Source organism: Chlamydotis macqueenii, chromosome 7 (assembly GCF_036417535.1).
Source record: "Chlamydotis macqueenii isolate bChlMac1 chromosome 7, bChlMac1.mat, whole genome shotgun sequence".
Taxonomy (NCBI): domain Eukaryota; kingdom Metazoa; phylum Chordata; class Aves; order Otidiformes; family Otididae; genus Chlamydotis; species Chlamydotis macqueenii.
The window spans coordinates 13,052,012-13,079,982 of record NC_141562.1 but is presented as its reverse complement, the minus strand read 5'-3'; the positions used below and the strand labels follow the sequence as shown (position 1 = coordinate 13,079,982).

The 27,971-nt window shown below is 37.8% G+C and overlaps 1 protein-coding gene across 1 annotated transcript in view; it reads right to left on the bottom strand.

Annotated features, from left to right (window-relative positions):
• Nucleotides 1-23,010, bottom strand: part of MYPN (myopalladin) — a 59,618-nt gene extending 36,608 nt beyond the window's left edge. The window contains exons 1-4 of the mRNA XM_086752078.1: nucleotides 22,876-23,010; nucleotides 11,990-12,925; nucleotides 2,384-2,559; nucleotides 769-820 (exon numbers count right to left, since the gene is read on the bottom strand). Coding sequence (XP_086608204.1) covers nucleotides 769-820; nucleotides 2,384-2,559; nucleotides 11,990-12,924 — 1,163 coding nt within the window. The 5' untranslated portion in view covers nucleotide 12,925; nucleotides 22,876-23,010. The remainder of the gene's footprint in view (nucleotides 1-768; nucleotides 821-2,383; nucleotides 2,560-11,989; nucleotides 12,926-22,875) is intronic.
• Nucleotides 23,011-27,971: the final 4,961 nt, after the last annotated feature.

Here is a 27,971-nt window from a genome sequence, read left to right as displayed (position 1 = left end):
ACTGGTTGCTTTTGAGGTTGAATTACTGCATACAAAGGAGTTCAAAATAAAAGATCTATTATTTTAGTTTTCAACCAGTCTGACTCCCTTTCCAGTTTATAGAAAGACTTTGATTCTGAAAGACTGTAGATTTTAACAGCATTGATTCAGGTGCTAAATGCACAGGGAATGGATTTTATTAAGGAAAAATAAAACTATTTCCTAGGTTTTAGATTACATCTGACACCTTTTCTTTCTTTTTATAATTAAGTAGTCTTTTATACCCATCATTTCATTTTACTCTCCTTCATATGTATTAATTTCCTTATCTTAAATCTAAATAATCCAAGTATAGCCATCTTCTGCCAAAAACTTAATGACATTATATTTTAATGTGAGAAATTTTACTACACTGTTTTTCTAAGTCAGACACTTAAATCAGCATTTAAGTTGGCTCCTCTCAAATGGCATCTGTTTTAATAAATTAATTTTAGTAGTTTAATCTTTAAGATAACTTATTTCATCTTATGTTTATATTTAATATTAAAGTTTCATTTCTTAAGCTAAAGTTGTAGACATACAAGCAAATGTGTATTTGTTCCATGCTATTTGTAAAGCAAACAAGCAAACACACAAACAAAACCCAAGACAAACAATCCAAACAAATCCCAAACAAAAGCCCAAACAAGAGTATTGGAAGTTGCAACATCAGTAGAAACTAAAGTGTCTCCTCTTTGGGGGTTTTTTAACTGTAAGAAATATGGAAGATGTAATTGATTTTAAACTTACTGATCCATTTCGTCTTTGACGATTCCACCTTCAGAGTCAGAAGAAGAGACTCCTATGAAAAAGAAAAAAAAATCACTTAGCAGAGGGGTTTTTGGAGAAGTTTGTCTATGAATTATACAAACCTGTATTCAAACTTCCTCTAGAACATTCTAAGGATATATAATATAAAGCTGTGCTACAACAAAAGATAACATTGCAGTGGAAATGAGCCAAGGTTGCATACTGTGTAAGATGCAGAGCTGCTATTGATGTAAGGCAGATTTGGGATGAGATGCAATTGAAATGAGGAAAACAGCATCCAAGAGTGAATGTATACCTGGGTCTTCCTCAAGTTCTCTTTAAAATGCCACTAGTATGGTTTAGTCTGTAATTGCTTTTGTGAGTCAAGTAAGAGTTATTTTTTTTTCTCAGACACCTTATACTATGAGTTTTTAAGGAAAAAAGGGAAACAAAAGAGAAACACGTGGATTCATAGCTATTATTCTGAAACTAGTGCCTTGTAGCACAGTTTGGAGACAATACTAGCTCAGTTTACCAACAGCTGTCTTATTGAGACATTTTACACTTCCCATTCAGCCTTCACTGCTTTTGCAATTTGCATTTTCTGTGCAGTTCCTGACAGTGAGCATCTCCATCAGCCGTGGCTTCCATCCAGTATCCACTGAGTGAGGTAAAAGCAGGCCTTGGCCTTGGTCTCGAGAACTAGTGAATCCCTGCCAAGCCCAGACATCTCCCATTAATGTCAGGGGCAGTGCAGATACTAAAAAAGGATTCGTCCTTTCACTGTCAGATTAGAGATGTGAAAGAAGAATAACAGTAGAGCAAAATTAACCTTGTATTGAGTAGAGTAGGTGCTTTAATTTATGAATGGTCTCACTCTTGTCAGTGGTGGTACTCATAGTTTATTTCTCTGCCTGAGAAATGGAAAAAAGGCAAAAGGAAAAAAACAATTCTGTGTATTTATTTTAAATTTGTAATTCTGCTAACACAATGATGGATGCAATCTATAACCTTACTCAAAAATGTGTTAAAAATAAATATAACAGATGTCTCTTAAGCCAGGTAGGATGTGTTAAAAAGCATACGGAGAAAGAAGAGACACCTAAATCTGCAGATACATATTCTGTTTTATTTACAGCATCTATTGTGCAAGTAAAATATCAAATTGCCGGCATGTTTGTTTTCGTTATAAGGTCCCAATAACAGGTTAGAATGAAGCTATCCCATATTCAATTTGTAAGACTGTAGGGAAAAGGGCTTAATAAGAATTAAACATAAAGTTTAGATTCTTATATTTCTGTAGAGTAACCACACACACACCAACATAAGGTAGCATCAGAATCTGAATATTTCTAGACTTCGAATTTGCAGTGAGATATGTAAAATCTCTGAGAAGCAACACAATAAAATTGTATGTAAAGGGCAGTCACTTGTCTGAAGGGTATTTTACAGAGAAATAAAAAATATGTTAATAATGACGAAAAGTGTTGACTCCCTGCTATGTATTTTTTTTGTGACAAATCTATTACACAGTTAACATAGAAAATACATAATTGTATCTTAATCCTGCATGACTAATTTCAACAACCCATTTCCACAACAATTCTGACGTTACCTTCTATGTAAATCTCTGCAGAAGTGGAGTCTGTTCCATAGATGTTTGAAGCAAAGCACGAGTAACGTCCTGTATCCTCCTCAAAAGCTTCAACAATAACCAGTGAGTGTTGATCACCTGTCTGGATAATTTGAATGTCTGGTGAGTTTTCAAGCTCCTTCCCTTCACAGTACCACCTGCAAGGCAGAAAATATTGTTTATCAATGCAAACAATTTGCCAATGAGAATGACAACGTTGGAAGGCTTTCTTATGATAAAATGAGTGGGTTTAGCTTGAAGGTTCTCTCAGAGTACTGGAGGCAAGTGTCGAATCAACAGTCATAGGAATAAAATATTTATTATTTTCGTAGTATATTCAATTACGGCATATAGTAGAGCTCTTTTCCTTGCAATATTTAAACATATTAACAAGTTCGTTTATGTAAGTGACTCTAGTGCGTATTTTTCTTGATATACGGATTTCAATAGCAGTAGAAGAGCTCTGAATCTGGAATGCTCCCAATTCAACTCTGAATTTCTCCTGAGGTGCATTCTGATCTGTGTTGTGGCTTAAACTATAGCAAAACCAAAAACCTAACTAAACAAATTTCCCTCAAACTTCTGATTCCAAAGTTCATGTTGATTCAGAATGTGACTGAAATTTACTATAATGTTACTCTTTGTTTTGTCATATATTTAAGAGAATCTGCTTTTTATAAAAGATGGCGTAAGTGTATCACAAGGAAAGAGAAGTTCTATTACAGTACAGAGGCACTTCCTTACAGGAACGTGGCCAGTAAGACAGCTGAATTATTTTCTGCATCATATTGCTGTGTTTCGCATTTAAACCCAGCTACACATCCAATAATATTTTGGGCCCTTTAGAGGCTTCACACTCTCATCTAAGGCATTCCTGAGTCTCTCAGTGTTCAGAAGGGTTGTTTCAGTAGCAAACGCAGGAATCCAAGCAAAAGCAAAAGCAACACCTGAAAAGACAGCTCCATGGGAGCTCCATTGTGTTAATGACAGTAACCATCAGCTCGACCTGAGAGCTACTAGGAGGGGAGAGCAGGCCTGATTGCTGTTGCTTGCTAATATGGAAAAGACAACACAGAAAGAGAAAAAGCAGGTGGGTTTGCAGAACCCAATTCAAATGTAATAAGACAATCTAGGTTTTATAGAGAAAGTGTAGTACTATGTATCCAGAGGTAAATTTTTGGGATAATACTCTGAAATTCCTGTATTTTTAAATAATTAGCTAAATTTAAAAAGCCAAACTAAGGTGCATTCATATTCACCATAACTTTTTGCATAAAAATGGATAGATATAAAATTCCACAAAAATATCTGTATTTTCTGTTTACTGCTGCTTTTTTCACTAGGTGTGGTCAATTAATGCATCTTGTGCATGTGGGCGTGGGGGCTGTCATACCAATAACATTTTTTATTAAATTGGTTTTTTGAAATGAATAATTGTTTCATCCATCTTTATATGGTACCTTGGTAAAAGTACCTGCTAGCTTTTGAGTGCATACAAATGCTATCAGAGCAATGGCAGATGTATTTACTATTACATATTACGGCAACTAAGATTAGTTGTGGAAAGGATAAGGATAGGTTTTTGAGTAATAAATTGTAATAATTAATATTTCCTGGCTCATACTATAAGGTACTTTGGTATATTTCCATCTCAGATAATTTAGAAAAGCATTAATAAATAAATTTGTTTAACCATTCAATTGTATTCACTTCCAGTTCATGCTACAAATTGAGTATGAAGAAAACCCCAAATTAATATCTTGGGAAAAAAACTTCCTGTAAGACAGTCCATACCAATGGAAAGCCAGAATTAAACAGAAGTATAGTGTAAAATTGCAAAGGAGCCTCAAAGGGGCTATGAGATATGAAGGAGTACAGATCTGGCACGTAGATGCTGATTACATAGCTCAGAAGTAAACCATGCACTATTTGTGCGCCAGCAGGCCTAGCTGTCCAGCATGGCTTTCTTAAAGTAGACAGGGTATTCCCCCGTCCGCTCCGAGTTGCATGTTAGTGTAATCTGTAGCTGTACAGTCAACTGACTTGAATGTACAGCTTGGAAAGCGTACAGAAGGAAGCTCCTGCACTGCAGAATGAATCACACTGCTTAACACAATTTCCCCTTTTAGAAAGTCTTGGTTCGTGTCTGCATCTCCTTGCTTATCCTCTTTTACAAGCCTCTGTTGTAATAAGAATTGAAAATGGGTTTAAGAAAATGATTTTTATGAATTTAACATTTCCAGTTGCAAAGCACAGTCATGTAGTAAATATCATCATGTTAAAAGAGGATGCCAGTAGGGTGTAAAATGTCCTGGCTCTCTTCCCTGACATTTCACAGTTAAAGTACAGCTTTGCTTCACTAAAATACATGCACATCCTTCTTGCAGGGTTTTACCAAAGACAAACGGGCACCGCTTTATGCGGAGAACTTAAACCAAAGTTACTAACTTCTCTTCCATTTGCGCCTTAGGACTCTGATAGACAAGCTCTTGCAGATCTAGCAGTACTTTAAAATGTTAAAATCCTGATGCTGACTTCTTTGATGGAGGTTTCTTTCTCTGAGGGAAGGATGACAGGTTCAAGTGTGTTCCCAAGCCCAGCTGAGTGAGTCTAATGAAAATGAGTGTGCACCAGAACACAACATATGAGGATCTAGGATAACTGAACCATACAAATTCTCCTATTTACCACTTTTAATAACCATAAAAGAAGACACTAGGCAGTCAGGAGGCTACAGCTGCATCTTAAATTGCCACAGGTGTTTGCCTGAACTCAATGTGAGCCACAATGTTCAGAGAGTATTCCTCTGTCCCTCTGAAGTGCGACATAGTTTGTTTGCTAGGTTTTCTACCAATCTGGTAGGCAGAACGAGGTGCTCTGAGGTACTTTCTGTCTGTGGACAATCTGCCTAGGACAACAATTTACTCCAGGATTGCTTTCAGCAGCCGTTCATGCTACATCTCAAACCTCAATGGAACTTGTTTAAGGAACTTCACAATACAGTTGCAAACAGTGTTCTGGATATTAACCCAACCCATACAATGTGCAGCACCCTTGGAAATTTAGGAGACAGCTGTCATCATAGAAAAGGGAGTAGTAACATCAGCACACATCATAGGATGCCAAATAAGCTAGCATGTGTAAAAGATAAATAAGAACTTCCTGGGTGCTCTGGCTCAGACTACAAGTCCACCTAACCCAGCGTGCTGTCTTGACAGTGGCCAAAAGCAGACACTTGCAGAAGAATATAAGAACAGGGCAAATATATGCATACACATTTATATGTACTCATATAGTTCTTTGGAGTATCTAACCATTATCTTTATCTTTTTAATCTTTTTATCTTTATCTTTTATCGACTATTCTCTTTATCTTTTTTAGAAGGCATGAAGGAGCACTTAAAAATAATTTTACAAAGGTGAAATCACTGGTCTTAAAATTATTATTTATGTGTTCATATTCCATCATAGTCCAGTCAGGAACCTTCAGATTCTCTAATAGAAACCCATTCAAACAGAAGGAACAGCTGCATCTGTTTTAGACTTTGCCCATAATGACTTGTCCAAATCTGATATTTTCCCCACTAATAATTAGATATGATGGGGATTTTTTGACTGACTCCCCTCGAAGTGCGTATCACGCTTAGTTTTCTGTTCAGTGATGTCCTCATAAATGTTTAGATACAGACACCATAGCTAGTAGTGGGGTCCTTGGTATCCAGAACACAAAACACCTAGTGCTTGGGATAAAGGAAGAATTCTACGAGTAAGTAGAGGAAATGTTTAGCAGTCCCAAGGGAGAAGTATAGTAATGTACATTACAGGGTTGATTGAAAAGATCCTTTGAAATTGGTGAGTGCCATTTTTAAGCTCTAGACCAGGAAATTATATAGGATTCCTGTGATCCTGAAGGGAGAGGAGGGTTTTTATTCTAGGTACAATATGGTTTAGTCTTGTGTTGGTTTCAAGATTTGCAATTGGTGATAATTGACAACGGTCACATTTTCAGGAGAGAATACTTAAGGCTCATGCACAGTTGTATGACTACAAGCACAAATTGGGTATATGAATGTACAAGTGCCTTTTAGGTGTGTAATTCATGTAGGCAACTGTGTACTTTGGGAAGTGAGTCATGGCACTTACTCATATCTTTTTATATATCTACCTCATGCCTCTTCCTTATAATGTACCCTTGTTTTAGCATGTTAGCTTTGGCAGATATGAGAAGCTATTAAAGATAAAGGGGCGTTCTAGAATTTGAGCTCATTTTCAGCAGCATCTTTTCAGAACATTAAAATAACTTACATAGTACAGTGATATTATATTTTTGTGTCCACTCAAATGTGGCTTCTCACTCAAGTGACACATAAAGCAAACCACATTACACAGAATGCTGCTGCATAATCATCAATAAGATGTATGAACTCTTTGTGTAACCACTGATCAGCTTTTCCAATTCACTTGTGTTTGTGTAGAGAGGTCTGTATTCCATGCCTTTGTGAGGCACAATTCTGATTTCCTATAAGCAAATTATAAACACCATGTAAGCTATTTCTTCCAGTCATTTTAGTAGTATGTGAGTAGAATATTCCTTTAGTAGACTCAAACAGACAGTGAAGCAGGATTGAGCTAATTCTTTTCTTGGCAGTTACTTTTCCTTTGACTAGGCCAAAATTTGCAACATAAATGATTTAAAACTTCAGAAATAAACTTCTGTTTCAAATCTGTGTTTAGCTGTCCTATGCAGTGTGTTCTTTAGTCACTATTTTCACTGTGATATTGAAGTATTTTGAGATTAAGCTGAGAAGAACAGCGTGCTACATGTATGTTATCTCTTTGCAATGCTTAGAAATGAAAAACAACTCTCTCTTGTGAAATTAAGCTTTATGTAAATCTTTGGTATGGCCATATCTACTCCTTGCTTATTAACATTTTATTTTTTTCTTACTGTACAGCAAAATGTTGTACGTGGTAGCATTGAAATGTCAGTTCCAAGGGGAGTTCTGACATTGAGATATGTGGCATGACTGAAGTAGCAATACTCTCTGTCACTGACATTTCATTCCTGCCATGAATTGTAATGATAGCTTCGTCATACAAGGCAGGTTCACATTAAGCACAAGCAGCATCATCCGCTGTGCCAAATTCATCCTAGGTCTTAATCCATTGACTTGACTGGAGTTGCATGTAAGAGAAGTTTGGCTCTGTAGACTCTGAGCACTAAAACAGATAAATGTTTTCATTTGGCAGCCAGGAAGAAAAAAATCTTAATTAATCTTGTGTGGCTTCAGAGTCTCTAAAAATCTGTGATTAGTTGCAGATCTAGTCTCCTTAAACAAAGCAGCACTAAAATGAGCTTTTAAAGCTTTGTATGCCTATGTTAAAGAATGTTTTCATGGAAACCTATGACACGCAGCCTGTTTTTAGAACATCAAATCCTCCTGACGCTTCCAGGATAGCTGTGTATGCGAAACCATGCAATGTGATTCATAAGTAAAATTAATCTGGGAGTGATGTGCCAAACAGTTTGGAAAAATGTAGGCACCTCTGAACTTGAGGGAATAAGGAGTCCTCTCCTGACAGAGAGGAGTGAATGTCACACCTATCATTACTCATACAGAAACAGAGCTGTAGAAGAAAGCATGAGAAGGAGGTCATCAAAACCTTTAATGCTTTGGAAATATGCTACACATTTCTTTTTAATACTTTTTTCTATCCTGCAATATAGTCAGACTAAAATAATCAGTCACTACTGTAGTAGTGCTCTTTAATTGTGAGCTATGTTTGAGCTAGCTAGAGGCCCATATACTATAATATCAATCTGTTAGACACTGTATTCAGCTGATGATACTGAAAAATGGGTAATATTTCACTGAAACTTCTTTCTAGATAGGTAGGATTAATGAGCTTCCTCTAACGTGTGGCCTTGTTACATGAAGGCTGAGTTACCTGAAAAAGCAATGGCACAGTGTATGTGTATTCACCCGAGCAGGATTTAGCTTTCCATATACTGATATTTCAAATCAGTTCCCAGTTTCTTCTCTTGTTTCACCATCCAATTTTCTGTCCCTCACTTAGCCCTTGTATATGCCAGTTAGTTACCTACCAAGCCTGTAAATTATACTGCTTTATCATTGCCAATGATATTTTGACCCTGATCCATCATGAATGTAATTTACACCATTTTTTTACATCATCAATTGTTTTGTACTGTCTTGCTTTCAAAGTGGTATCTGTCCATCATATTTTCCAGTCCTTTTCATTCCTGTGATCAGCTTCTTTCTAAATCTCCCGTCTATCATTTCTCTCTTATAATCCCCATTACGTCAGTTTAACCATCTGATTGCTCCTAGTGTTGACTGAGAAGCTACATTACAGAGCTTGTTGAATCCTGTTCTTGTTTCACAACATTGGGTTCCCACAGTACCACATCTGCATTGTAAGCGTATATATTATACGCGTTATAAGTAACTTGGGATTCCTGCCTATGGTTGGAAAGTCCATTTTAAGGCAAAGGATGCAGGCAAGCATACATTAGCACACATGTGTCGAAAGGATGCTTGTTTACTGAGCTTGGTCATCCAGCTAAGTTGAAGGAAGAAGAAATCATGCCTTAAAGCCAGTCAGCATTAAGCTTTCTTTCATCAGTTGCCATCTTGCCAGTTAGTCCTTTCCTGGCACTACTGATTTTTGTATCTCTCTTGCTTATCTATTCAAATTCTTCTCTTCTTGCCCAGCTCCACAGATATTGAAGTAACTCACCACAAACCTTGGAAAATTGTTACCCTCAAAGCAAGATGGTTGCCAGTTCTGAGCCCAGTTCTGGACACAGTTCCACAACTACAGCCAAAAAGATTCTTCCTTCGGTATTTTGGAAGCTTTGCACAGCAGATCAAAGCCAAGCACTGAAAAAACCCTGCATTCTCATGGTCCCCATGATTAATGGAACACATACCCCAAAGTGCATTGTATTTTCTGTTTTCCTCATGCTATAGCAGTGACTAAAAAGGCCATGATGACTAGATGCACATGAATACTTATCACTCAGGCAAGTAAATTTTTTTACACCCTTTCTTACTGTTACTCCTACACATTGATGGATTTGAAAGAATCATGGATGAACAGGACAAAAATTTTGTTAATAAACAACTGTCATCAGGAAACTCTATTCAAGCAGCTAACATTCCCAGCTTTCTCCTTAATATGGCACATACACAGACACACCAAAAAAAAACCCAAACCCACAAGGGGAGAGACAGTTCAAACTTACCCCCTTGTGATTTCTCTTTTATTTGTTAGTTTAAATTTTGAAACTGAAAGCTGAGCCTGATCTTTTTCTTGAGCCTGATTGTTTGGGACTGATTTTCCCTGTAGAACTTAATTCTCCCTGTCCCTACTTCCCTTGGCCTTAGGGCATCAGCGTGTGAGTTCTGGACTTCTGTGTTAGCTCCTCTAAGACCCTGATCTGACTATAACTGTAAATCAGTAAACCAAGTGTGCGTTTCTGTTTGGAGCACTACAGTGCCTGACAGCAGTGTATTATCATTGGAAAAGTCTGATAGATGCTTATTCTATAAAAGTGTTAACAGCTTCTGTATTGGCTGTCATTCACATAAGTAGCTTATTTTAGTATTTAAAATGAAGAAAATAAAATATTTAAATAGAAATTTCAATGCAAAAGCTTCAGTTTTGTTGGGACAAAAATGGACCCAAGTTACAAAGATACCTGTCAACCAATTCTGTGGAATCAAGCAGTCCCTGAATTGGGTGCATAGGCATCCTGGCCATCCCTGGATCCTCCATGGGATGAGTCATTGTTCCTGGGTTCTCTGATCTGCCCTTGCGAGGCTTCAGTGACTTTATAGTGTCATCTTCTAATTCAGATCATTGTTAAACGCCTAAATTTAGATGGCATGAACCCCTTGTTAGTGTCAACGGCATGGGCATGTTGTGCTGTTTTAAGGATGGTGGTGTGGCTTTCTGAAGAAATACATAAACTTAACATCACCCACCACAATATATGTCTATAAACAAGCAATTCAGTGTTCACCTTCTCTGAATCAAAGAAAGCCACACTGAGTTTGTGTACAGGTCTATATACATAAGAGAAGATTGTCTCAGTTGTTTTCTTTGTCACAGTTCAGGGATCCTATGAAATGGGTAACTTACTGCCTTCATGTCAAGGCTGTCCATAACAAGAGGATTCATTTGTAGATCCTTGTTCCTATGTACTTAATAATGTGTTCTAAAAGCTTCTCCTTCTGAAAAATTAGCAACTGGTATGAGAGAAATCCAAGGGAGTGGAAGACAAAGATTCTTTACCACAAAAATCTTTAGCGCTTCCATCTATGGATGTTGAGATAGGCACAACCATCAAATTAAAACTATTAGTTCAGTGAGAAAGATGATAAAAGGTGTTGACTACATTAAAGTGGTAGTAGTGCTGTACTCAGCATTGTTTCAGTATATAAGGAAGACAGTGAGCTGACAGTTAGGAAAAGTGGACCATCTGTGAAGCTCAGAGTGCTTTAAGGAGATGCTGAAGATGCAAATAGCCCTTTTCAATATTTAGAAAAGCAACACAGATTTCTAAAAGGATAGGCAACCATCTAGACTAAGGGTATCTATTTAATATACTGCAGATACCAGGGTGCAAATATGTATAGTACGTCTCCAAAAGGCAGATGTTTTCCTTTCTATTGGATTGGTACAGTCCCAGCAAGGGAAATATAAGTCCACCACTGTAAGTGAGAGGTAAATTTCACTACTGAGCTCTATATGCACAAATTTAGATTTAGAAATGCTGATGAGATCTAAGAGTTTTCAAGATAAATTTAAAAGTTACAATAATCTGTTTCTCATTCACTGATGTCGTTGATGAATGAAGTGTAGCTTTTTCACATTTCCTTTAATCTCCAGTGATCTTTGCGAATGTTACTTATTTGACTTTCAAAATCCTCATAGATAAGGGTGAAAACTGAAGCATCAGAATTAGCAGGGTAGTCACACAGCATGAATAAGTATCAATTAATAAGAATGTCTTCTACCTGATAAAACAGAGATGTTTTTTCTAAGGTCACAGCAGAATCATTGTCAGAATCTGAATTAGAACTGAGCTGCTCCTGGTTATTTGTAAAATAGCTTAAATGAACTCCTTTCCTCTCTGTTCATGTATGGATGGTTTTGGTTTATAGGATCCTATGTTCACTCATCTGAAATACCTCATGCTGATGTCTGAAGGTATCGCAGCCACCGGTGCTTTTACACAATCAGTCTCAATTTCCGTAAAGATAAATAACATTTCTCACTAAGGAGTTAGCACTTTCTTTTAATTATTGAAGTATGGTATTTAAAAACAGTTCTCTAAAATTCAAAGAGTTTAATGTGTCCCAAAATGTTGTTTTAAAATGTAAGCAACCTGTTGTATGATTTAAAGAAAGCCTTTTTTTTCCTTAATCTATTTTAATAACTAAGATCAAGAGACTTTTGCTACAGATTACTGAAACATATGCGTCAAAATATCTGGACAGTGTGAGGCGTACACCTACTGTCACAGAAACACAAAATGACAAGTGCAGAATATGTTTACCTGACTTCAGGTGCTGGGATTCCTACCACAATGCAGTCCAATTGCACTTTGGTTCCTTCAGGAACTTCCCTGCTCTTCAGTTTTTGAGTAAAGCGTGGTGGTTGTCCAATAGGCTCATCAGAATATACAGAGGAAGATTCTGACTCTGTTTTAAGCTCTGCACTTGTTAATTGATTGATAGATTCCAAGTTTGCCGCCTGTTGATCGTCTGTTTGTTCAAATGTTTTCTCCGCTTTGTTTTCCAAGTCTTGAGGTACTGAAATGGAAAGCCTTTCTCTGTTTTCTGATGTGCTAGATAGGTTAGAGCTGCCCTTTTGAGCAAGCTTGTTCTTAGAATCAATTTTGCTCCTGTAGTTTTTGCATGTTCGGGGTCTTATTCTTTCAGAGTTGTGAGCTTTAAAAAGTGACGAGAGCTCCTCAATAAAATCCGCAGCCTTGTTTAGGAATTCCTTTTTTGATTCTGATTCGGAAGGGGGGTGTTTCTTTAGATCTTGGGAGCTCCCTTTGGAGCCCTTTGTATTTCTGACATGGTCCTGACAAAAGTTGGAGTGCAGGCCATTGTCTGATGTTTTCAAAGGTGTAGACTGGGCCATTTGTTTGTGTTTTCCTACGTTTTTTAGCTGATCTGGGGGATGCTGTGAATGTGCCTGAAGCTCATCCTGTTTAGTTTCCAGTGGATTCTGATCAATAGCTTGTCTTGCCAGGTTTACGCTTTCATCTAGCTCTTCTTGGCTCAAAAAGGCAGAGAGATCTGGAAGGTCATCTTGGGCAGCTACCTCATCTGAATCACCAGAAGCGTTGCCATAATGGAAGTTATGAGAAGCTGGTTCTGATCTGCTTCTTTCACTCTTTCCTTGATGTTTAGTTTCAGCTAAATAACTTTCTCTCAGAAGCTGAGATATTGAAGTTGAGGATTCTAAACTGTCGTCTTGCATGCTGCCAACAAAAAGGACAAATAGGACCATTCCTTATCAATAGCAATTTTTTTTTTTTATTGCATGCAATTACAGGCTTCTGAAAAGCAGAACACAACAATTTCAAAGTGCATCTGTGAATGCTGAATATTAACTTGTAAGTATGGCCTTGTTTTAAAGGCCTGCTTCTGGACATATTGCCAGCTACTATTGTCTTTACCCAGTAAAATCCATTCTTTTTAACTTTCTGTCATTGGTAGCCTTACATAGCTAAAGCAACTGCTAGTGTGGTAATTTATACTTTGTTCCAGGCAAACTTCAACTACAGAGCTATTAACTGAGTTTCAGTGTCAAATCATTGCTGACGTGTGTTTCTTAGCTAAGAAACAACCTCATTAGGTAGATTAAATGCTGGGTACTTAAAGGACTGAAAATTGTGAGAGTAACAGTACTTTTAAATTAAGTAAATTTGGTTCGAAAGACACTGAAGTAGTAAGGAAATGAACCCTCAAAAGCATTTGAGGTATAAGAGGACAATTTTAAATTTAAAATTCTTAGATATTGCATTATAGGAAGCAATAATGGTGCTAAATGTTCTATATATTCTTAAATTAAGTATTATTTCTAATAAGCTATTTAAAGTAACTAGAGAATTATGTCATTATTTGATACTAACATCATTTGTACTACAGACCTTTCGAAATTGTTGTCTTAGGTCATCCTGATTCTGAGAAAAGGTACTATAGATGAGAAGACAGTATCAGAAAGCCCATACTCAACCCGCGTGCCTGATAAGCAAAGCTAAAGTATCCCTTTTGATACTTCAGTAAATACTTCTGCATACTATTCTCCCTTTTATTTACACAAAAGCCATTATGAATGTAGGATTCAGGCATCCTATTAACACACTAATCTTAAAGTAGCTTAAATATGAAGACAAATAAAACAAATACTCTTCACAAGCTTTCAGAGAGCAGACACATCAGAGATACTGAAACACATGCATGAATATGTACTGGATCTGTCTCTCAGAATATAGAGTCCACAGTATCTCTCCCCTACTTCATTTATGGCCTGGCAAGTCTTGCTGTGATGGTTTCAGATATTACTATCCCAAGGTGTCTGATTTGTCGCACTGCAGAAGGTTCCGTTCCTGTTGTGGCATCAAGAGAAGGGAACATGCATGACCTTGCCCCAGCCATTTTCAATCCTAGCCTTATGTGATTGCTTAAGTTGCCACAGAGAGAGAAGTAAAGAAGGTATGTCTGCTCTGAAAGGCTTTCTGCTCTGCTAGTGGGACTGGAAAAGGGCTGGTAAAAAGCAAATGAGGTGGTAATACCTCATACTGCTGCCGTATTTCTTCCTGGAATGTGAGTGACAGCCCTTCTTCCTTATTTACAAAAAGGAAAGCTTTGATTTAAACTGTTTATATTCTTTTTCAGTGAACAAACATAAAGCTCTCATATTCTGATGTGCATTTTGAGACCTTAATCCTGCTGCTTGAGGCACAATTTGTTACATTGAAATTTTTTTTCTTACTTAAATATTTAGCAGTTTAGGTTTATTTATTTCATTGTTTTGTTTTGGTAATATGAAACAAACAAAATCAGTAAGACAACAAAGGCACCCAACCAAAATGTTGGTAAGTTTGTGCCTGTACAAAAAAATAACAAATACCATATAATTTATATGCTTCTAAGCACCCGGTCTAGTCCCTGCAACTGAGCCAGCATCTGCAGTACTAATTGAACACTTGGCATTAAATTATCTGGCACAGTGTTTCAGTAAAGCTGTGGCACATAAGAGGACATTGATTTGGGAAACCCACATGAGATAATGTTGTAAGCTATTCCATGACTGGACAGAGTATGTAATTTAACCTCTTAAGAGAACAAAGAGGTCTCCGTGAGGCTGAAAGTTCTCGCTCTGTGGATACTACTTTTGCTTGCTCAGCTTTTACGTCTTAAACAGCTGTGCAACCTTACTGAGACTGAACGTGTTTAAGGGGTTATATTATCTTGTTTATGTGCTGATAGCATAGTATGTGCCATAAAGGTCACAGCTAAAGCTACAGGTTCAACTCTGAAGAGTTTAAATGCATTCTAACATAAGGAGTTTACAGCCTGGAAGACAAACCTCACATATGAATGAACTGCAGACTTTGTTCTGGATCTTGTATATCTTCTATTCATCTTTTGAACAAAGCGTTGAAACTTGAAAGAAATAATTTCTGCTAATGTGAGAAATCATTTCTGCTAATTCCCTTAAGTATTACTGCAATATGAGGAGATGCTCTCAAAGAAGACATGTTTAGATGGCCAAAATAGCTTTATAATTCTAGTTTACAAAAAAGTAGAGTGAAGAAGCCACTGTCTGATAGCAAAAGGAGGAAAATTACATGCAAATTACTGCCACATAACAAAACCATAGGGGTGCCTATGCCTGGTGAAAAAAATAAAATGGCAGAGGAAATTAAAGTAGTCAAACCAAAACTTCCTTGTCCTGATGGTTCATTTTGGTTGGCTGTAATCCAGCTGTATAAAGCATCTTCCGTTTGGATGACCAGGCTAGACAGCACAGCCGTATGTGGAAGAGCAAAACCCACTTGTCTGTCACCATCCTGAGTGAACAAATAGGAAGCAAATGGACAGATCACTGGTTCAGCCCTGTCTCTGCCCCTCTGAGGGCAGCTCAGCAGATGTGAGTGTGAGAAAACAAAGTTTCTCAACAAAGGAGCTGGAACAACTTCCTTCCTTCTGCCTATTGGAGCAGAAGAGGTAGAAGGGAGCAGAGGGCTCCTTCTGGTGTTGGGAAGCAAGATATTGATGAGAATGAATCTGATGCCAAATTCTTAATCCTTAGAGCGCTGTCACTTTTCTTTAGAGCTCACCCAGGGTCAGAATATTATATCTGACTCTTCTCTATTTTCAGCTTGTGTAGAAGATAACTTTTTATTCTATTTTTAGTAAGGAAGAAGTTGGGTACTAGTCAAATGTAGCACTTTGAGGCAGTGCTTGGCTGCTGAAGTTTTAAGATATCTTGAATTATGTGATATTTCTAATTAAATGAAAAATGTTGAGTTTCAGCAAATGTTGCTGTGCGGCTACCAGACAATACAGTTACAATTATTAATTATGCCTTGCTTATGCCTTGAGAGATGCTCCATTTCTTTTTTTTTCCCCTCAAGGAGTTATACTCTCCAAGGACTACAGAGTGCTGATGATTGAAGGAAGCACTGGGTGAGCTGAGCCATTCAGATTTCGTAGTCAGGGGAGAACAATGTTGGTTCAATGAGACCAAGCCTGACAGGGTCTTGGGCTAAATAGCAATAAGGCTGAATTTAATATATTTTCTAAAATATCTATTCAACCATCTTTTTTTTTAGTGAGCTAAAAGATATCACCAGATGAACAGCTATGCTATTACAGGTTTGATTAATGATAATTAATAATAATTTAGCCTTCTATAGACAAAATTGGAATTCAAGCTCCAAAATGAAAATCTAGTCTTGACTCCAGTCTTTCTCTTTGCGTGACTTTCTGGATTGTTTAGATTGAGATATGGAATTGGCCTTGATAGGCCTTGAGCCTTCCCTTTAATTTTTCCTGATTGAGATTTTTGGAACAGAAGTGTCTTTGTGACTGCACAAAAACCATCCCATGGTCCCCCAGTGTGCAGCAGCACAGAATGCTGGCACTGAGTGGCAGTGCACAGCAGACCGCTGCCAAATCATGGAGCGAGCGAAATGTATACAGTAATAGCAGATATCTCTGGTGAGCAGATAAGTGCAGATAACTCTGCAGTTAACTCTGTTGAATAAGCAGTAAGGACAAACTCTAGTAAAAACACAGTAGATGGCAATCTGTGGTGTCAATGAAAGCACCAATCATTTTGCAGACTGGAAAAATCTGTCTCATCATGAACTAGTATCAAGGGGAGGAATTGCAATGCTAGTTACAAATAATAGCCCTAAACTGGTGTTATTTGGGACTGAAAATGGGGTGCCTGACTCCAGCTGTCAGGAGTTCTCGACTCTTGACTGGTCCATTACCTTCATTACCAAATAAGTGCGTCAAGGGCAACAGTTTTTGCTTTCCTAGGACACTAAGAGCTGTCACCTTGGGCACCTATTATGTTGAGAGACATCAGAGGATGTCACGAACAAAACTGCATGAACTTCTTCAGTCTACTAATTCAGTTTCCCCTAGCCAGCTAATGGCACAAGCTTTCTGGGTTTCCAAGAGCCTATCTTTATGCCAATGTTCTCTTATTAGCCAGGTGATCTTTAGGATAAAATACTCACAAAGGTGGAATTCGTTTCCATTGTTTGTTTTGGCAATGACTTGACCTGAAAATCCTTACTTAGAAGGGAGGAAAATCGCACTGCAGGAAGCTTGCACAGTGTGACGCCAAACCCTTGAATTTCCTCTTTGTTTGAGGCTTGTTAGACCATTGCTGAGTCATCACTGAAAGAATCAGAGCTTTTCCTAAGAAACAGCAGCAGTGAAATCTCAGCAAAGCTGAAGGGAATCCCAGATATATCTGAGTGCAGATCCTCTGTTTTATCTGATGAGAGACAGCTTTGTATGCTTGATGCCCTAAAGGTGTTTTTTTCAGTCTTTCTCTGTATCATAATAAAGAGGTTATCTGCAAATAGCAGATTTAGTGCAGAAAGCATTTGAACATCTTCTTGGGCCTTCAGTTGTAGTTAAAAATGAGTAATTTTCGTCAGTGCATGTTCCTGTCTAGCTTTTCAAGCTATGGTTACTTTAACTGAGACTGCTTTCGTATGAAACCCCAGGATCAGAACAGCTAGCAAACTGCTGCTTCCTTCTCTGCGTGGTGGCACCTTTGTGGCCTTTGCAAGGCTCCGGACCGCTATGTCCAGCACCTCTGTTTGGAAATTGGAAAGTTTAGCGGATATTAGAAGCTATATCCTTTTCCAATTAATTTAATTGCACATAAATTGCACACTGTTGAACACTAACAGTTATCCGAGTGTTTCAACTGTATGATTACAGCTCTGAAAAACAAGCTAAGAGATACACAAATGATCTGTCTTGCAGGCATTTAATTATCATAATCGCATTCGTACGTGCTTGCAGGAATTCTCACTTCGCAGTTGCCATTGTCCCCATTTTCATTACTGCCTGTTGAGCTGTAGCTGCTGCAGAACGGACTTTGAGACTCCAGGCATAGGAAAGGTTAGGCTGGAGCAGAGGACTAAGCGGTCTTGTGTGTGTTTGGGGGTGTAAGTGTAAGATATTTTTAATAATTGCATTTAGAAGGCTATGTACAAGAAGGTGGTTTACTTTTCTGTTATAGACACATTAGTAGCTTTGAATTCCATTGCTTATAATGGGTCAAGAAAGTCAGATAATTAAACTCCCATTTCCAGGTAATGTAATTAAATAATGGAAAATAGAGAGCCTCCAAGCCCAGGAGTGTAACAACTTCTGATAGAAACAGAATCTCTCTAAGAACAAGTAGGCTAAAGTTTATGTCCATGTTTAGGAAACATCCTACTTCTTTATGTATATTTTTCAATATCGTATTTTTAATGGTCTAAGTATATGTTGCATTTTCTTCCATCTCTAATTCGTTTTATATATTCTAGACCTTACGTCTCTCACTTGATTGTAAGTCTAGAAGAGGCTGGTAGCTGTTTCTTACTCACTGTTACATAATTTTGTACATAGTGAAAAGACTGGTGGTGTTTTAAATATCTTCACATACTGCTGCTCTTTGCTTTAATATAAATATCTGCTGTTCAAGGGATTTTTTAAATTGCTGTTTTAACTGAAATATGGCTACTACCGCTTCTGTTCAGAAAAATAAGTAGAATCAGGCCCTCTTCTGTACATAAAACCTCTAATAGTCCAGCTCCTCTCCTTACATACAGTGCAGGATAGACCTGGAGCAACTTCACTTAAACTGCCCAGGATGTAGCTGCAGACAGAATTACTAACTCCTACCTCACAGCCCCTCTCTTTGTAAATGCCACACAGTAAAATTTTTAAAGCAGTTTTCAGCTAAAATGCAGAAGTTTTCCTCTACAAACTTGAATCTTAAACCTTGAGAAGTCTTACCTATAAAAGAAAGTTCCCTTCTAAAAGGAAGAGAAAAAAGAGAAAGGAAGGGAAGACAGGGAAGAAAGAAGGGGAAAAAAAGGTAAATATAGAATAACAAATATCTAGAATTTTGAGTAAATGTCATTCTTTTTAATAAATATTTAATGGCTTGGAAGTTGAACAATGCTTCATCTTTTGAATACTTCTGATAGCGGATTGGGGCCTTAACTGGTAAAACTACTTCTAAATTCCTTTTAAACTGAAATTGCTATCTAGATTTTCATTTGAAAGGGAATATAGAATTGAATTAATTATATTAATTAATTATATTATTATATAGTATATGTATAAATGTATATACGGTTTTATATAATACATATAGTTAAAATATTATGCTGAAGTAATAAATAATTCAAATTTACAGGGATATAATTTAATGTGAATATTTTTGAACATTAGGTAAACAATCTTAAACCACAAGCAAGTGATTAGAAGCTGGGAATATTTAAGAGTCTAAATTCCTGTAGCAGAGGATCTATCTAGACTGCTTTTTGTGGTGATGTTGGTCTCCTCTAATACAGTTCTTTTCCTCACCAATTTCACCCATAGGTGTTTGAATGCAACAAAAAATGTACAAATCTTAAAGCCTTAAAAGCACCTATTTTGCTTTAAAAAACTTTAATGAGCCTTACGAGCACCTGTTTTGCAAGCAAGCAGTGATATTTGTCCTTTTGGTGCTAGAAATGTGAGAGGCTAGTTCTTGATTAGCACTGTATTTCATCCATAATGTCTCTTCCCTTTCCTGCTGATAGCGTAATCACACAGCCCATAAGAGGAAAAAAAAAGTTGGAATTCATAATCTCAGAAGTGGGCTGGGATAAATCCTCTCTCCAAGTCATTCTGCAGAAAACACTCAAGAGGCCTATGTGCACTTGGAGTCAGGCCCGGGCCTGTGACCTCCGTATTACAGTAGCGGGCTCCCTCAGCAGCATAAAACATTTGTCTTCTTCAAGGAAAAAGCACATTGAAAGCTCTTAACTTTTTCAACATTTCCTTCATACTCTTATGTAATGAAAAGACCTGGGTTTTTTTTACTCTGATCACAAAAAGTCTTTTATTTTTTTTGTAAGTAATATTGACCCTTAGTAGTTGTCAAAATGAGAACCGAGACCCGTTCTTACCCATGTCTCACGTTCTCTTTGTCTCCTCAGTAAGTGAATCTCCTTGAACTGCAAGGTAAACAATATCTTGAAGAAACTTCATATTAAGGCAAATTGAAATGGAAATAAATTTAATCTGATGTTTAAATTAAAAGGTTAAAAAGGAAAAGAGGTGATGGCTGTCTTTGAGGCCTGCCTGGGATGCTACGCCATCCTACTCTCCCATGGACCTGTGAAGGCTGGGCCTCAGATGTCCAGGCAGGCTTGGAGTGTAAGACCTCAAGTGCTCGAAATGTAGGACAAGTTTTTATTGACTCAAGTAATGTATGCAGTCCAGTTTCCTTCAAGGATTGCCTGCATGAGAAAGAGTTTATATGAAAGGCCCAAAAAGATACAGCAGAGGTCTGCATTTTGGTGCTGAATGTACATACAAAATTCCTTACTGGAAAAGAGAACTAACTGGCAACAATATTCATTTGTCCTGGTGGAGGCACACCACCCTGCAAAGCATTTCATGGCTAAAGCTGCAAATCCACTTCCATGAACTGTGACCCAAATGATTTAAATGAGGTCATTTCTCTTATTCCTGCTAGCAGCATGTGTGAGCTGCATAGAAATCCACAAACGTACACAGTTGAGGACTACTGTAAAGTTTTAGTTTGGGACTGAAGCTACAGCTTAGCTCTCTGTAAAAAAGTGATTTCTGTGTTGCATGGGCTCAGTCTAGACTGACAAATTACAGCACTGCATAAGGTACGGTAATGAGAATCTGCAGGACTTAAAACGCTGAGCAAATGTCTCTGTTCTACACAGGTGTGTAAGTGACCCCGACGGCAGGGGAATTGTGCACGTGTATCTGAAGACTGGACAACCCACAGCTTTTGTGCCCAGACTGAACAAGCACAGGATGGACAAGTATGCAAACTAGATGGCATTTGCACATCTTTTTGTCTGGTAATTTCAAGTCTGTGGGCTCTTTTGTTTTTAAAATTAGATTCAGTTTTCATACAAATACAGATTCCTAGTGAAAAAGAGAACTCAAGCCTTAAATGAGACACAAAAGTAATGTGGCTTGCATTTTTTCCCCCAAGATTTTTCCAGTTGGGCCTTTCTTTTTTCACAATCTCACTCTTATTTGTTTCTTTTTGTCTGCTGTTTTGTCTTTTTATGCTCTTTCATCAGTCTTGTTTAAGAATATTGTAACATAAAAACCTTCACATTTGAATAATATTTTCAAACGATGATGTTTAAAAGAGATTTCTATTAGGCAGAATTAATTTCCCTGTCTCTGAGAATATTACTGTTCATGAAAACAAGTACTAAAACCGTTTTAAGTTTTAAACAGAAAAGTAAACTGTTGGGGTTTTTTTGCCAATTATTTAGATTACAATTTAGATTGCATTGCCCAATTGCTGTTAAAATATTGTGGAAATTTTTAACAAACCACCTTAATGTTGTATTTATGTGCAAATATACCTAGACTGCTAATTCTTAGCAGCTGTTGAAAAGAAACATTCCTTCAGTACCACAGCAAGACCTGCTGTAAAACCTCTACAGAATGCACAGGAATAGCAAACCAGCACAGAGCACACAGTTCTCCTTTTGTCTTTGATAGTCTGTCCAATACAAAACCTAGCTAACTCCTCAACTGACTATAAATGATTTCTGATATGTAAGTATCATTCTGCTCGGCTACAGGAACTAACACACTTCCTATTGCTGTTTAACTTTGTTAGCGCATTCTGAAAGAAAAAAGACAGAAAGAAATATCTTGACCTTAGGAGCCTTCAGGAGGTGTAGGAGAGGGAAAAGAGCAGTGTTGAAGTTTGTGAAATTGTTCCATTAACCTGTGTTGATTTTGTTTCCACTCTTAAACTCTAGAGCATCTTCACAAATGTAAACCTCATAACCAAAACAAAACTACTGATAAAGTAATCAGTGTCTTCAGCATGATTTGTATAATGTTCTATTGACGTCAACTCAGGAGCTACTCCGTTCTCTTGTCAATTGTTGACATATTATTTTGTAAAACTTAAGATGGGCTTCTGATTACTGCTTAATGTTGCAATATATTCGGCCAAACATTTGCTACTGACAGTCAAATACTTTTCTGAGAGAAAGAGAGCAAGGGAGATAGTGAGAGCTCAAGCGGGAGAGCTATGCCCTTCCAGCAGGACTGTTTCTGCAGCTGTTGTGTACATTAATCCAGCGAGCAGATCTCCCAGGACTAAATATAGCCCGTGGGGTCATTTTACACGACAAAATAAATAAATAAATAAATAGAAAGTATTTAACTATAGGCTCACATTAAATTAGGTTTGATTTTGCTTAAGAAGGAAATCCAAATTACGGCATCTTGGTTTAAGGCTGAATAGCAGAATGTAAATATTTCAGAACGTGGAGGGGGAAAAAAAGCAGGACGAAGAATACAGTCCCGGCAAGGAACTTTTCAGGTCGTTACAGTCTTCTGTTGACTCTTTGGAGGAGTCAGACTGGCTCCGAGGGATTTTGAGAAGCCCACCAATGCTATTCAAGCCCTTTATAATGCTGCAGAACATTGCTTCTCTTTCTCTGCAATACACATGCCTCAGCATAATTTAAGTCAGTCGGTTTAAAAATTATTTGTTCCCTGTATATGTCTTATCAGCAATAATTAGCATTCAAATATACGTGCTCATCAAACCCTTCTGCACCTGTGCTGCAAAATCAAAACGCAGACCGATCTAAAGTTGAGGGATTACCTTTTTCAATTCCTCCAGATGTTGCTGCCCAACCCTGGCAGTTAGCAGCGATGACAATTATCCAGAAGTGTGAGATTAAAGTTAAGGAAGCGAGGGAATTCTTCGAGTCCTCAGGAACAGAAACAGCTAGGAGTCCATAGAGCGAAGAAGGTTAACCTTCGTTATTATAAGGATGGCTGTAAGAAGCTGGACAACCTGTCACCACCGGAGCAATAGCATTTGTCAGTTTGCAGGTCCCAAGTTATTTTGAGCAGCATAAACCATGTGCCCGCGGAGCATTCCACCTCATTGGACAGGGAATCCACCGCTCCGACAGCACCTATGGGCACCGAGTGCCTTCTCCTCGCTCATGAAACGTCCCCTATAGATGCTTATGTGGGTTTTGCTGATTCATCCAAGAGGCGCTGGGGTAGCATTGTGTTATTCTTGTCGGACGGTTTAGACTTCAGCCTTTTAAATTACTAGTTATTGCTATTGCCTTTATGTTTTGATCAGAACTCGAAGATTACAGTCACTGGGAAACCCATCAGCCAGTAATGATGTAAAAGTTTTGCAACTCCAAAGGAAAACTCGGCAAATGCATGTAAAATATTCCTGACTTCTTTGAAGTGTTCGACTTAATAAATACAGTGCAACAATGCAGGAATCCTGAAGTATGGCCTGTAACTACAAATACTCCAAAAGCTAGAACTTGTAAACTTGTTATTGAATGCACAAAAATAAACTGCTGCAGGAAAAGTAATTAGAAGCAGCAAGTGAAACTTAGCTGTAAATAAAACTGAGATATAAACATAGGTGGAATAATTCAAAATATTTTAAGCAGTACAGAGAGAAGTCCTGTTACTATATAGAATTTCATTTTGTAAAACTGAGCTGCTGGTTAAAACTTGGAGTGACTAAAACCTACCACATCACTTGGAAAATGTAGAGACTAGATTTTCTTTTCTACTCATCCTATATACCAGCAACATAAAAGAATCTGTAGTTCTAAACAGCTCAGCTTACCAAAAATGCTTCTTGGTTGTTGATATATTATTAAATATGCTCATCAGAATTCTAGTTTTAAAAGATTACTAAAATGTTATGCATTTATTATGGCAAGTTGATATACAGCCCTTTCCACAGCTAATGATGTAATTAGCTGGCTTTTTTACCTTCTCTCAATTCTCTCAAAATGTTATTGAATGCCTTTGCTAGAAAAGAGGTTCTCCTGTGGGATACAGTTCTTCAGAATGACGTATAGTGAGGCATAACAGTATTAAAAATCAGAGGTAAAGGCAATTATGTTATGAAAAATTTCCTGATGCATTGGAGGTAGTTTTCTTTTGTTTCTCTTTTCTAAAATCTCATTGTCAGAATAGCTTGCGAGCGTTAGTTTGTGGTGTGGTTTCTTCAGTGACATGGAAAAGTTGTACAGTGAAGTCAGCCCTTCTTTTGGGGACAGGTTAGGCATTTTATGGTGGTGTCTAATGTAACTTTATACTGGGAATAAAGATGTAATGTATTCTTTAGAATATCTGTAACAGTAGATGTGAGCCATAGCAGTGCTGACAGGAGCTGCATATTGGTACTGTACTGTACGCTACTGTGGCTTGGACATGACAGTATCTGTAGAAGTAGGCTACAAAGTCTGAAGCCTGAAAATAGAGTCTGATGTGATGATAAAATAACTGTAAGTCCATGTGGACTTCTGCTGAGATGCAGTTATTATAAAGTGTGCGTGGAGTCTTGCTGAGCTGTGAACTGCATGATATGCAGAATTAAGCAATCCAAAGTGAGTAGTCAATCTGATCTAAAAAAAAGGGCAAAAAATTGCCACTCGAAGAGAGAGTTTAATTTAAGACGCTAGAATTGCAAAATCATTGAATAATCTGTGCAATAAATGAGCTAAGGGTTATGCAGAAAGTGCAGCATTGAGAAACCATGAAAGTTTTGAGCCTTTACTGTAGCAAACTGATCATTGTAACAGCAGGTGGTACAAGGACAAAACTTCCAGGAACCACAAGAAGTTAGAGCACACACAGTAAATGTGCCAGGTCTTCCAGAGCTGTCATCTTGATAGAGCAACATCTCAAAGATTTTCAGATTCACTAGTCTGCGAATGACAGCATAAAGCCCATGAAAATACTGTTGTTCTTCTGTCTACTTTTTTTAGAAGACAGTGAGTTGAGGCTTTTGACTCTCGAGCACTAAAAAACCACTTCAAGATATCGTGATCTCCAGCTTTATGTCCTTTTGCCTTTGCTGGCTGGGAGAAGGGATTATCTGCCTCTCTAGAATAAAGCGTAGTGTTCTAGAATAAATTGCATGAGCACTAATTCTCTCTAGATCTTGTCTGTCAAAGCCCAAAGTACCTTTGCAAGCAGGAGTGAGTCGTGAAATGGAACTTTGTACATGGCTAGGATTATAACAGTAGGATTGTCAGACTGTAATTGTAAACATTCAGGATTTATCATAAATGGAAAAATCTTGATTTTCTAGATATTAGGATGAAATTAATACCACCCTATTAATGACATGTGCTGAACCATTAATTGATAAATGAGATGCGTTACACATTATTCGGTAGAGAACAATTATTAGACATCTGTGTGGACTACCCAAAATTATATGAGGAGTCTGCACTGTCTTTTGGGGGTCATCTGAAGGCATCCCTTAATACCACACGTATTGTCCAGCCTGACAGTAAGCCTATGAATATGGCTGGGGCTGGAAGAAGCCATCAAAAGTACAATATTGAAGAACTTTAGAGCCTTAGAACATAAAAAAGAAAAGGCAAGGCACCTGAAGATATGAAGAAGTCATTACCCTTTGCAACACCTACCTACCACCCTTTTTTTGTTTGTTTTTTTTTTTTTGTTTTTGTTTTTGTTTTTTTTTTGAAACAGCTCAGAGAAGAAGCAGGGCTTAGCTTACTATCCCAGAGTATCTTGAGGCAGATGAGCAGTACTCTGGGGCACAGGTTTGCCATAGCTGCAGTGATTTCAAAGTTATAATTAAGAACATAGTACATATAGGTCAGTATCGTGTACCTAGCATGTATTTGCTTACTTAGTTTGGGATAAGAAGTTCCCCAATTCAAGCGACCTCAAGCTCACAGTTACAGATGTACTAAAGTTTATTTCGGTGTTGGAGGTTAGTGCTGGAAACAGTGCTGACGGCTGCAAGTTGGCAGTAAGCTTTGGGACATATATTACAGGAGATCCTGATTAGTTAGATACTTATCACAGAAGCTAGTGATGAAAAACAGCTGGACAAAACTCAAAATTGTATTCTGAGCAGGAATACCACCTTAGAACAAAAGACATAAAACTGAGTGCTGCTGATGGAAGCAGAGAGAGGACGGAGGCTGGACCAGAAGACTGGGAGCCAGCTGAGTGGCCATACATGTGGAACCAGATTGAGCTTCTGGCACTCCAGGAAAGAAAAAGAACCTGCACCGAGCTGAACATTAGCAGCGCAACTCATGGGAAAGAGGACATCAGTTCCACAAAGAAAAGCTTGCTGGCAACATCTTTTAACAGCTGGTTTGTGAAGTGACTCTTAATTTTAATTAAGCTCAACTGGACTAGACCAAGCCACTTTCAGATCAGCTCCAGTCAGTTCACACACAGCAGCTGTCTGTATGCCTGTGGGGAGATCAAAGTAGTCAGAATTGTTGCTGTTCCTCTTTACAGGCAAGTATGTAAAATGGGACTGTAGCTCAGGTTATGCTTCTAACGCATTCAACCATTATAACTTGATCTGAATTCTTAAGGAAAATATAAATTTATCAATTATTTAATTGTGTATTGTGGACACACCAGTCAAGAAACATGTGCAGAATCAGAAAAAAAAGATGTTGAAGTTACAAAGAGACCTAAGAAACACAAGTCACAGACCGTGCCATAGTTATGCTTCCTTCAGGAGCTGATCAGCCACTGTCAGCAATCCTTGTCACCGTGGAAAGTGTGTTCCCTCCCCCGAATAACCAGAACTGCTGCTGGTCCTCACAGCCTGCCTTATGTTTCAGATAAGCATCTATCATCTGAAAAAGTCTGGATATTTTCAGGTAGCTTTGCCTATGAGAGCAGCTTGTGATACTTCCTCACATGCCAGTAATGAAAGCTCATTCGATCATCCTCTTGCCTTTATTCTGTCATAATTTCAGAAGAACATAACAGCGCTCAGTGTGTTTATTCTGGGGTGCTGGAAAGTGCCACCAGTGTCTACAGGAGAAAGAATTTTCCGATTTACAGCTCATCAATCTCTTGGCTTAACTTTTAAACCAATAAAAGGGAGTTTGCAGTGTGATTAAAGATACGTGCAATGATGTGCATGTCACAGATTGTGATTCTGTGTACTAAAAGTGTTGGCTGATGGGCAAATACAGATTGCTGTTGCCGTGTCTACCTGTGCAAGGGACAGGCAAGAATACTGAGGCAGATCCAGAGAGAGCTGATATATTCTGTGTATCACATTGACAAAAAAAAAAACCAAACAAACAAAAAAAAAAAAAAAAAAGAAAAGAAAATTATGGTCCAGCACTTCTTCTGCATTGCAAAAAGCAAGTAGACTGTCAGTCAAGCAACAGTGGGCAATTTCCTTACTCTAAAAGGACACTTACATACAACTAAACTATATAGTATAGTATAGTATAGAGGGTCTGCATATTCTGAGGATTACGGTACTGATGATCCTCCAGGAGCTTTGTGTGGAACTGATACACAAATGGTGGAAATGACAAATCAGTGTTTGGATTGTCAGCAAACTCATGCCCTGCTGTCTCTCTGAGACTGACAAAGGGGCTTATATCCAAAGGGCTCCAACTGATAGCAAGAAAAGCTGGTATCAGATATGTCATAATAACTTCTTACTGTGCGTTCGTGAAAGTGTATGTGCCATTAAGCTGATGAAGGTGCTATGCAATGCAATAGAAATTCGCTCTTGATCTAGCGGAACACAGGACATGATTTTTAAAATCAAATACTGCCTATAAGACATAATTACAGGTTTCACATGGACTTTATTAAAGCCCAGTCTGCAAAAGAAAAGACATTCAAAAGAAACAGTGATATCATACCAATAATTACACTTGTGTCTTCAGTTGTCATATA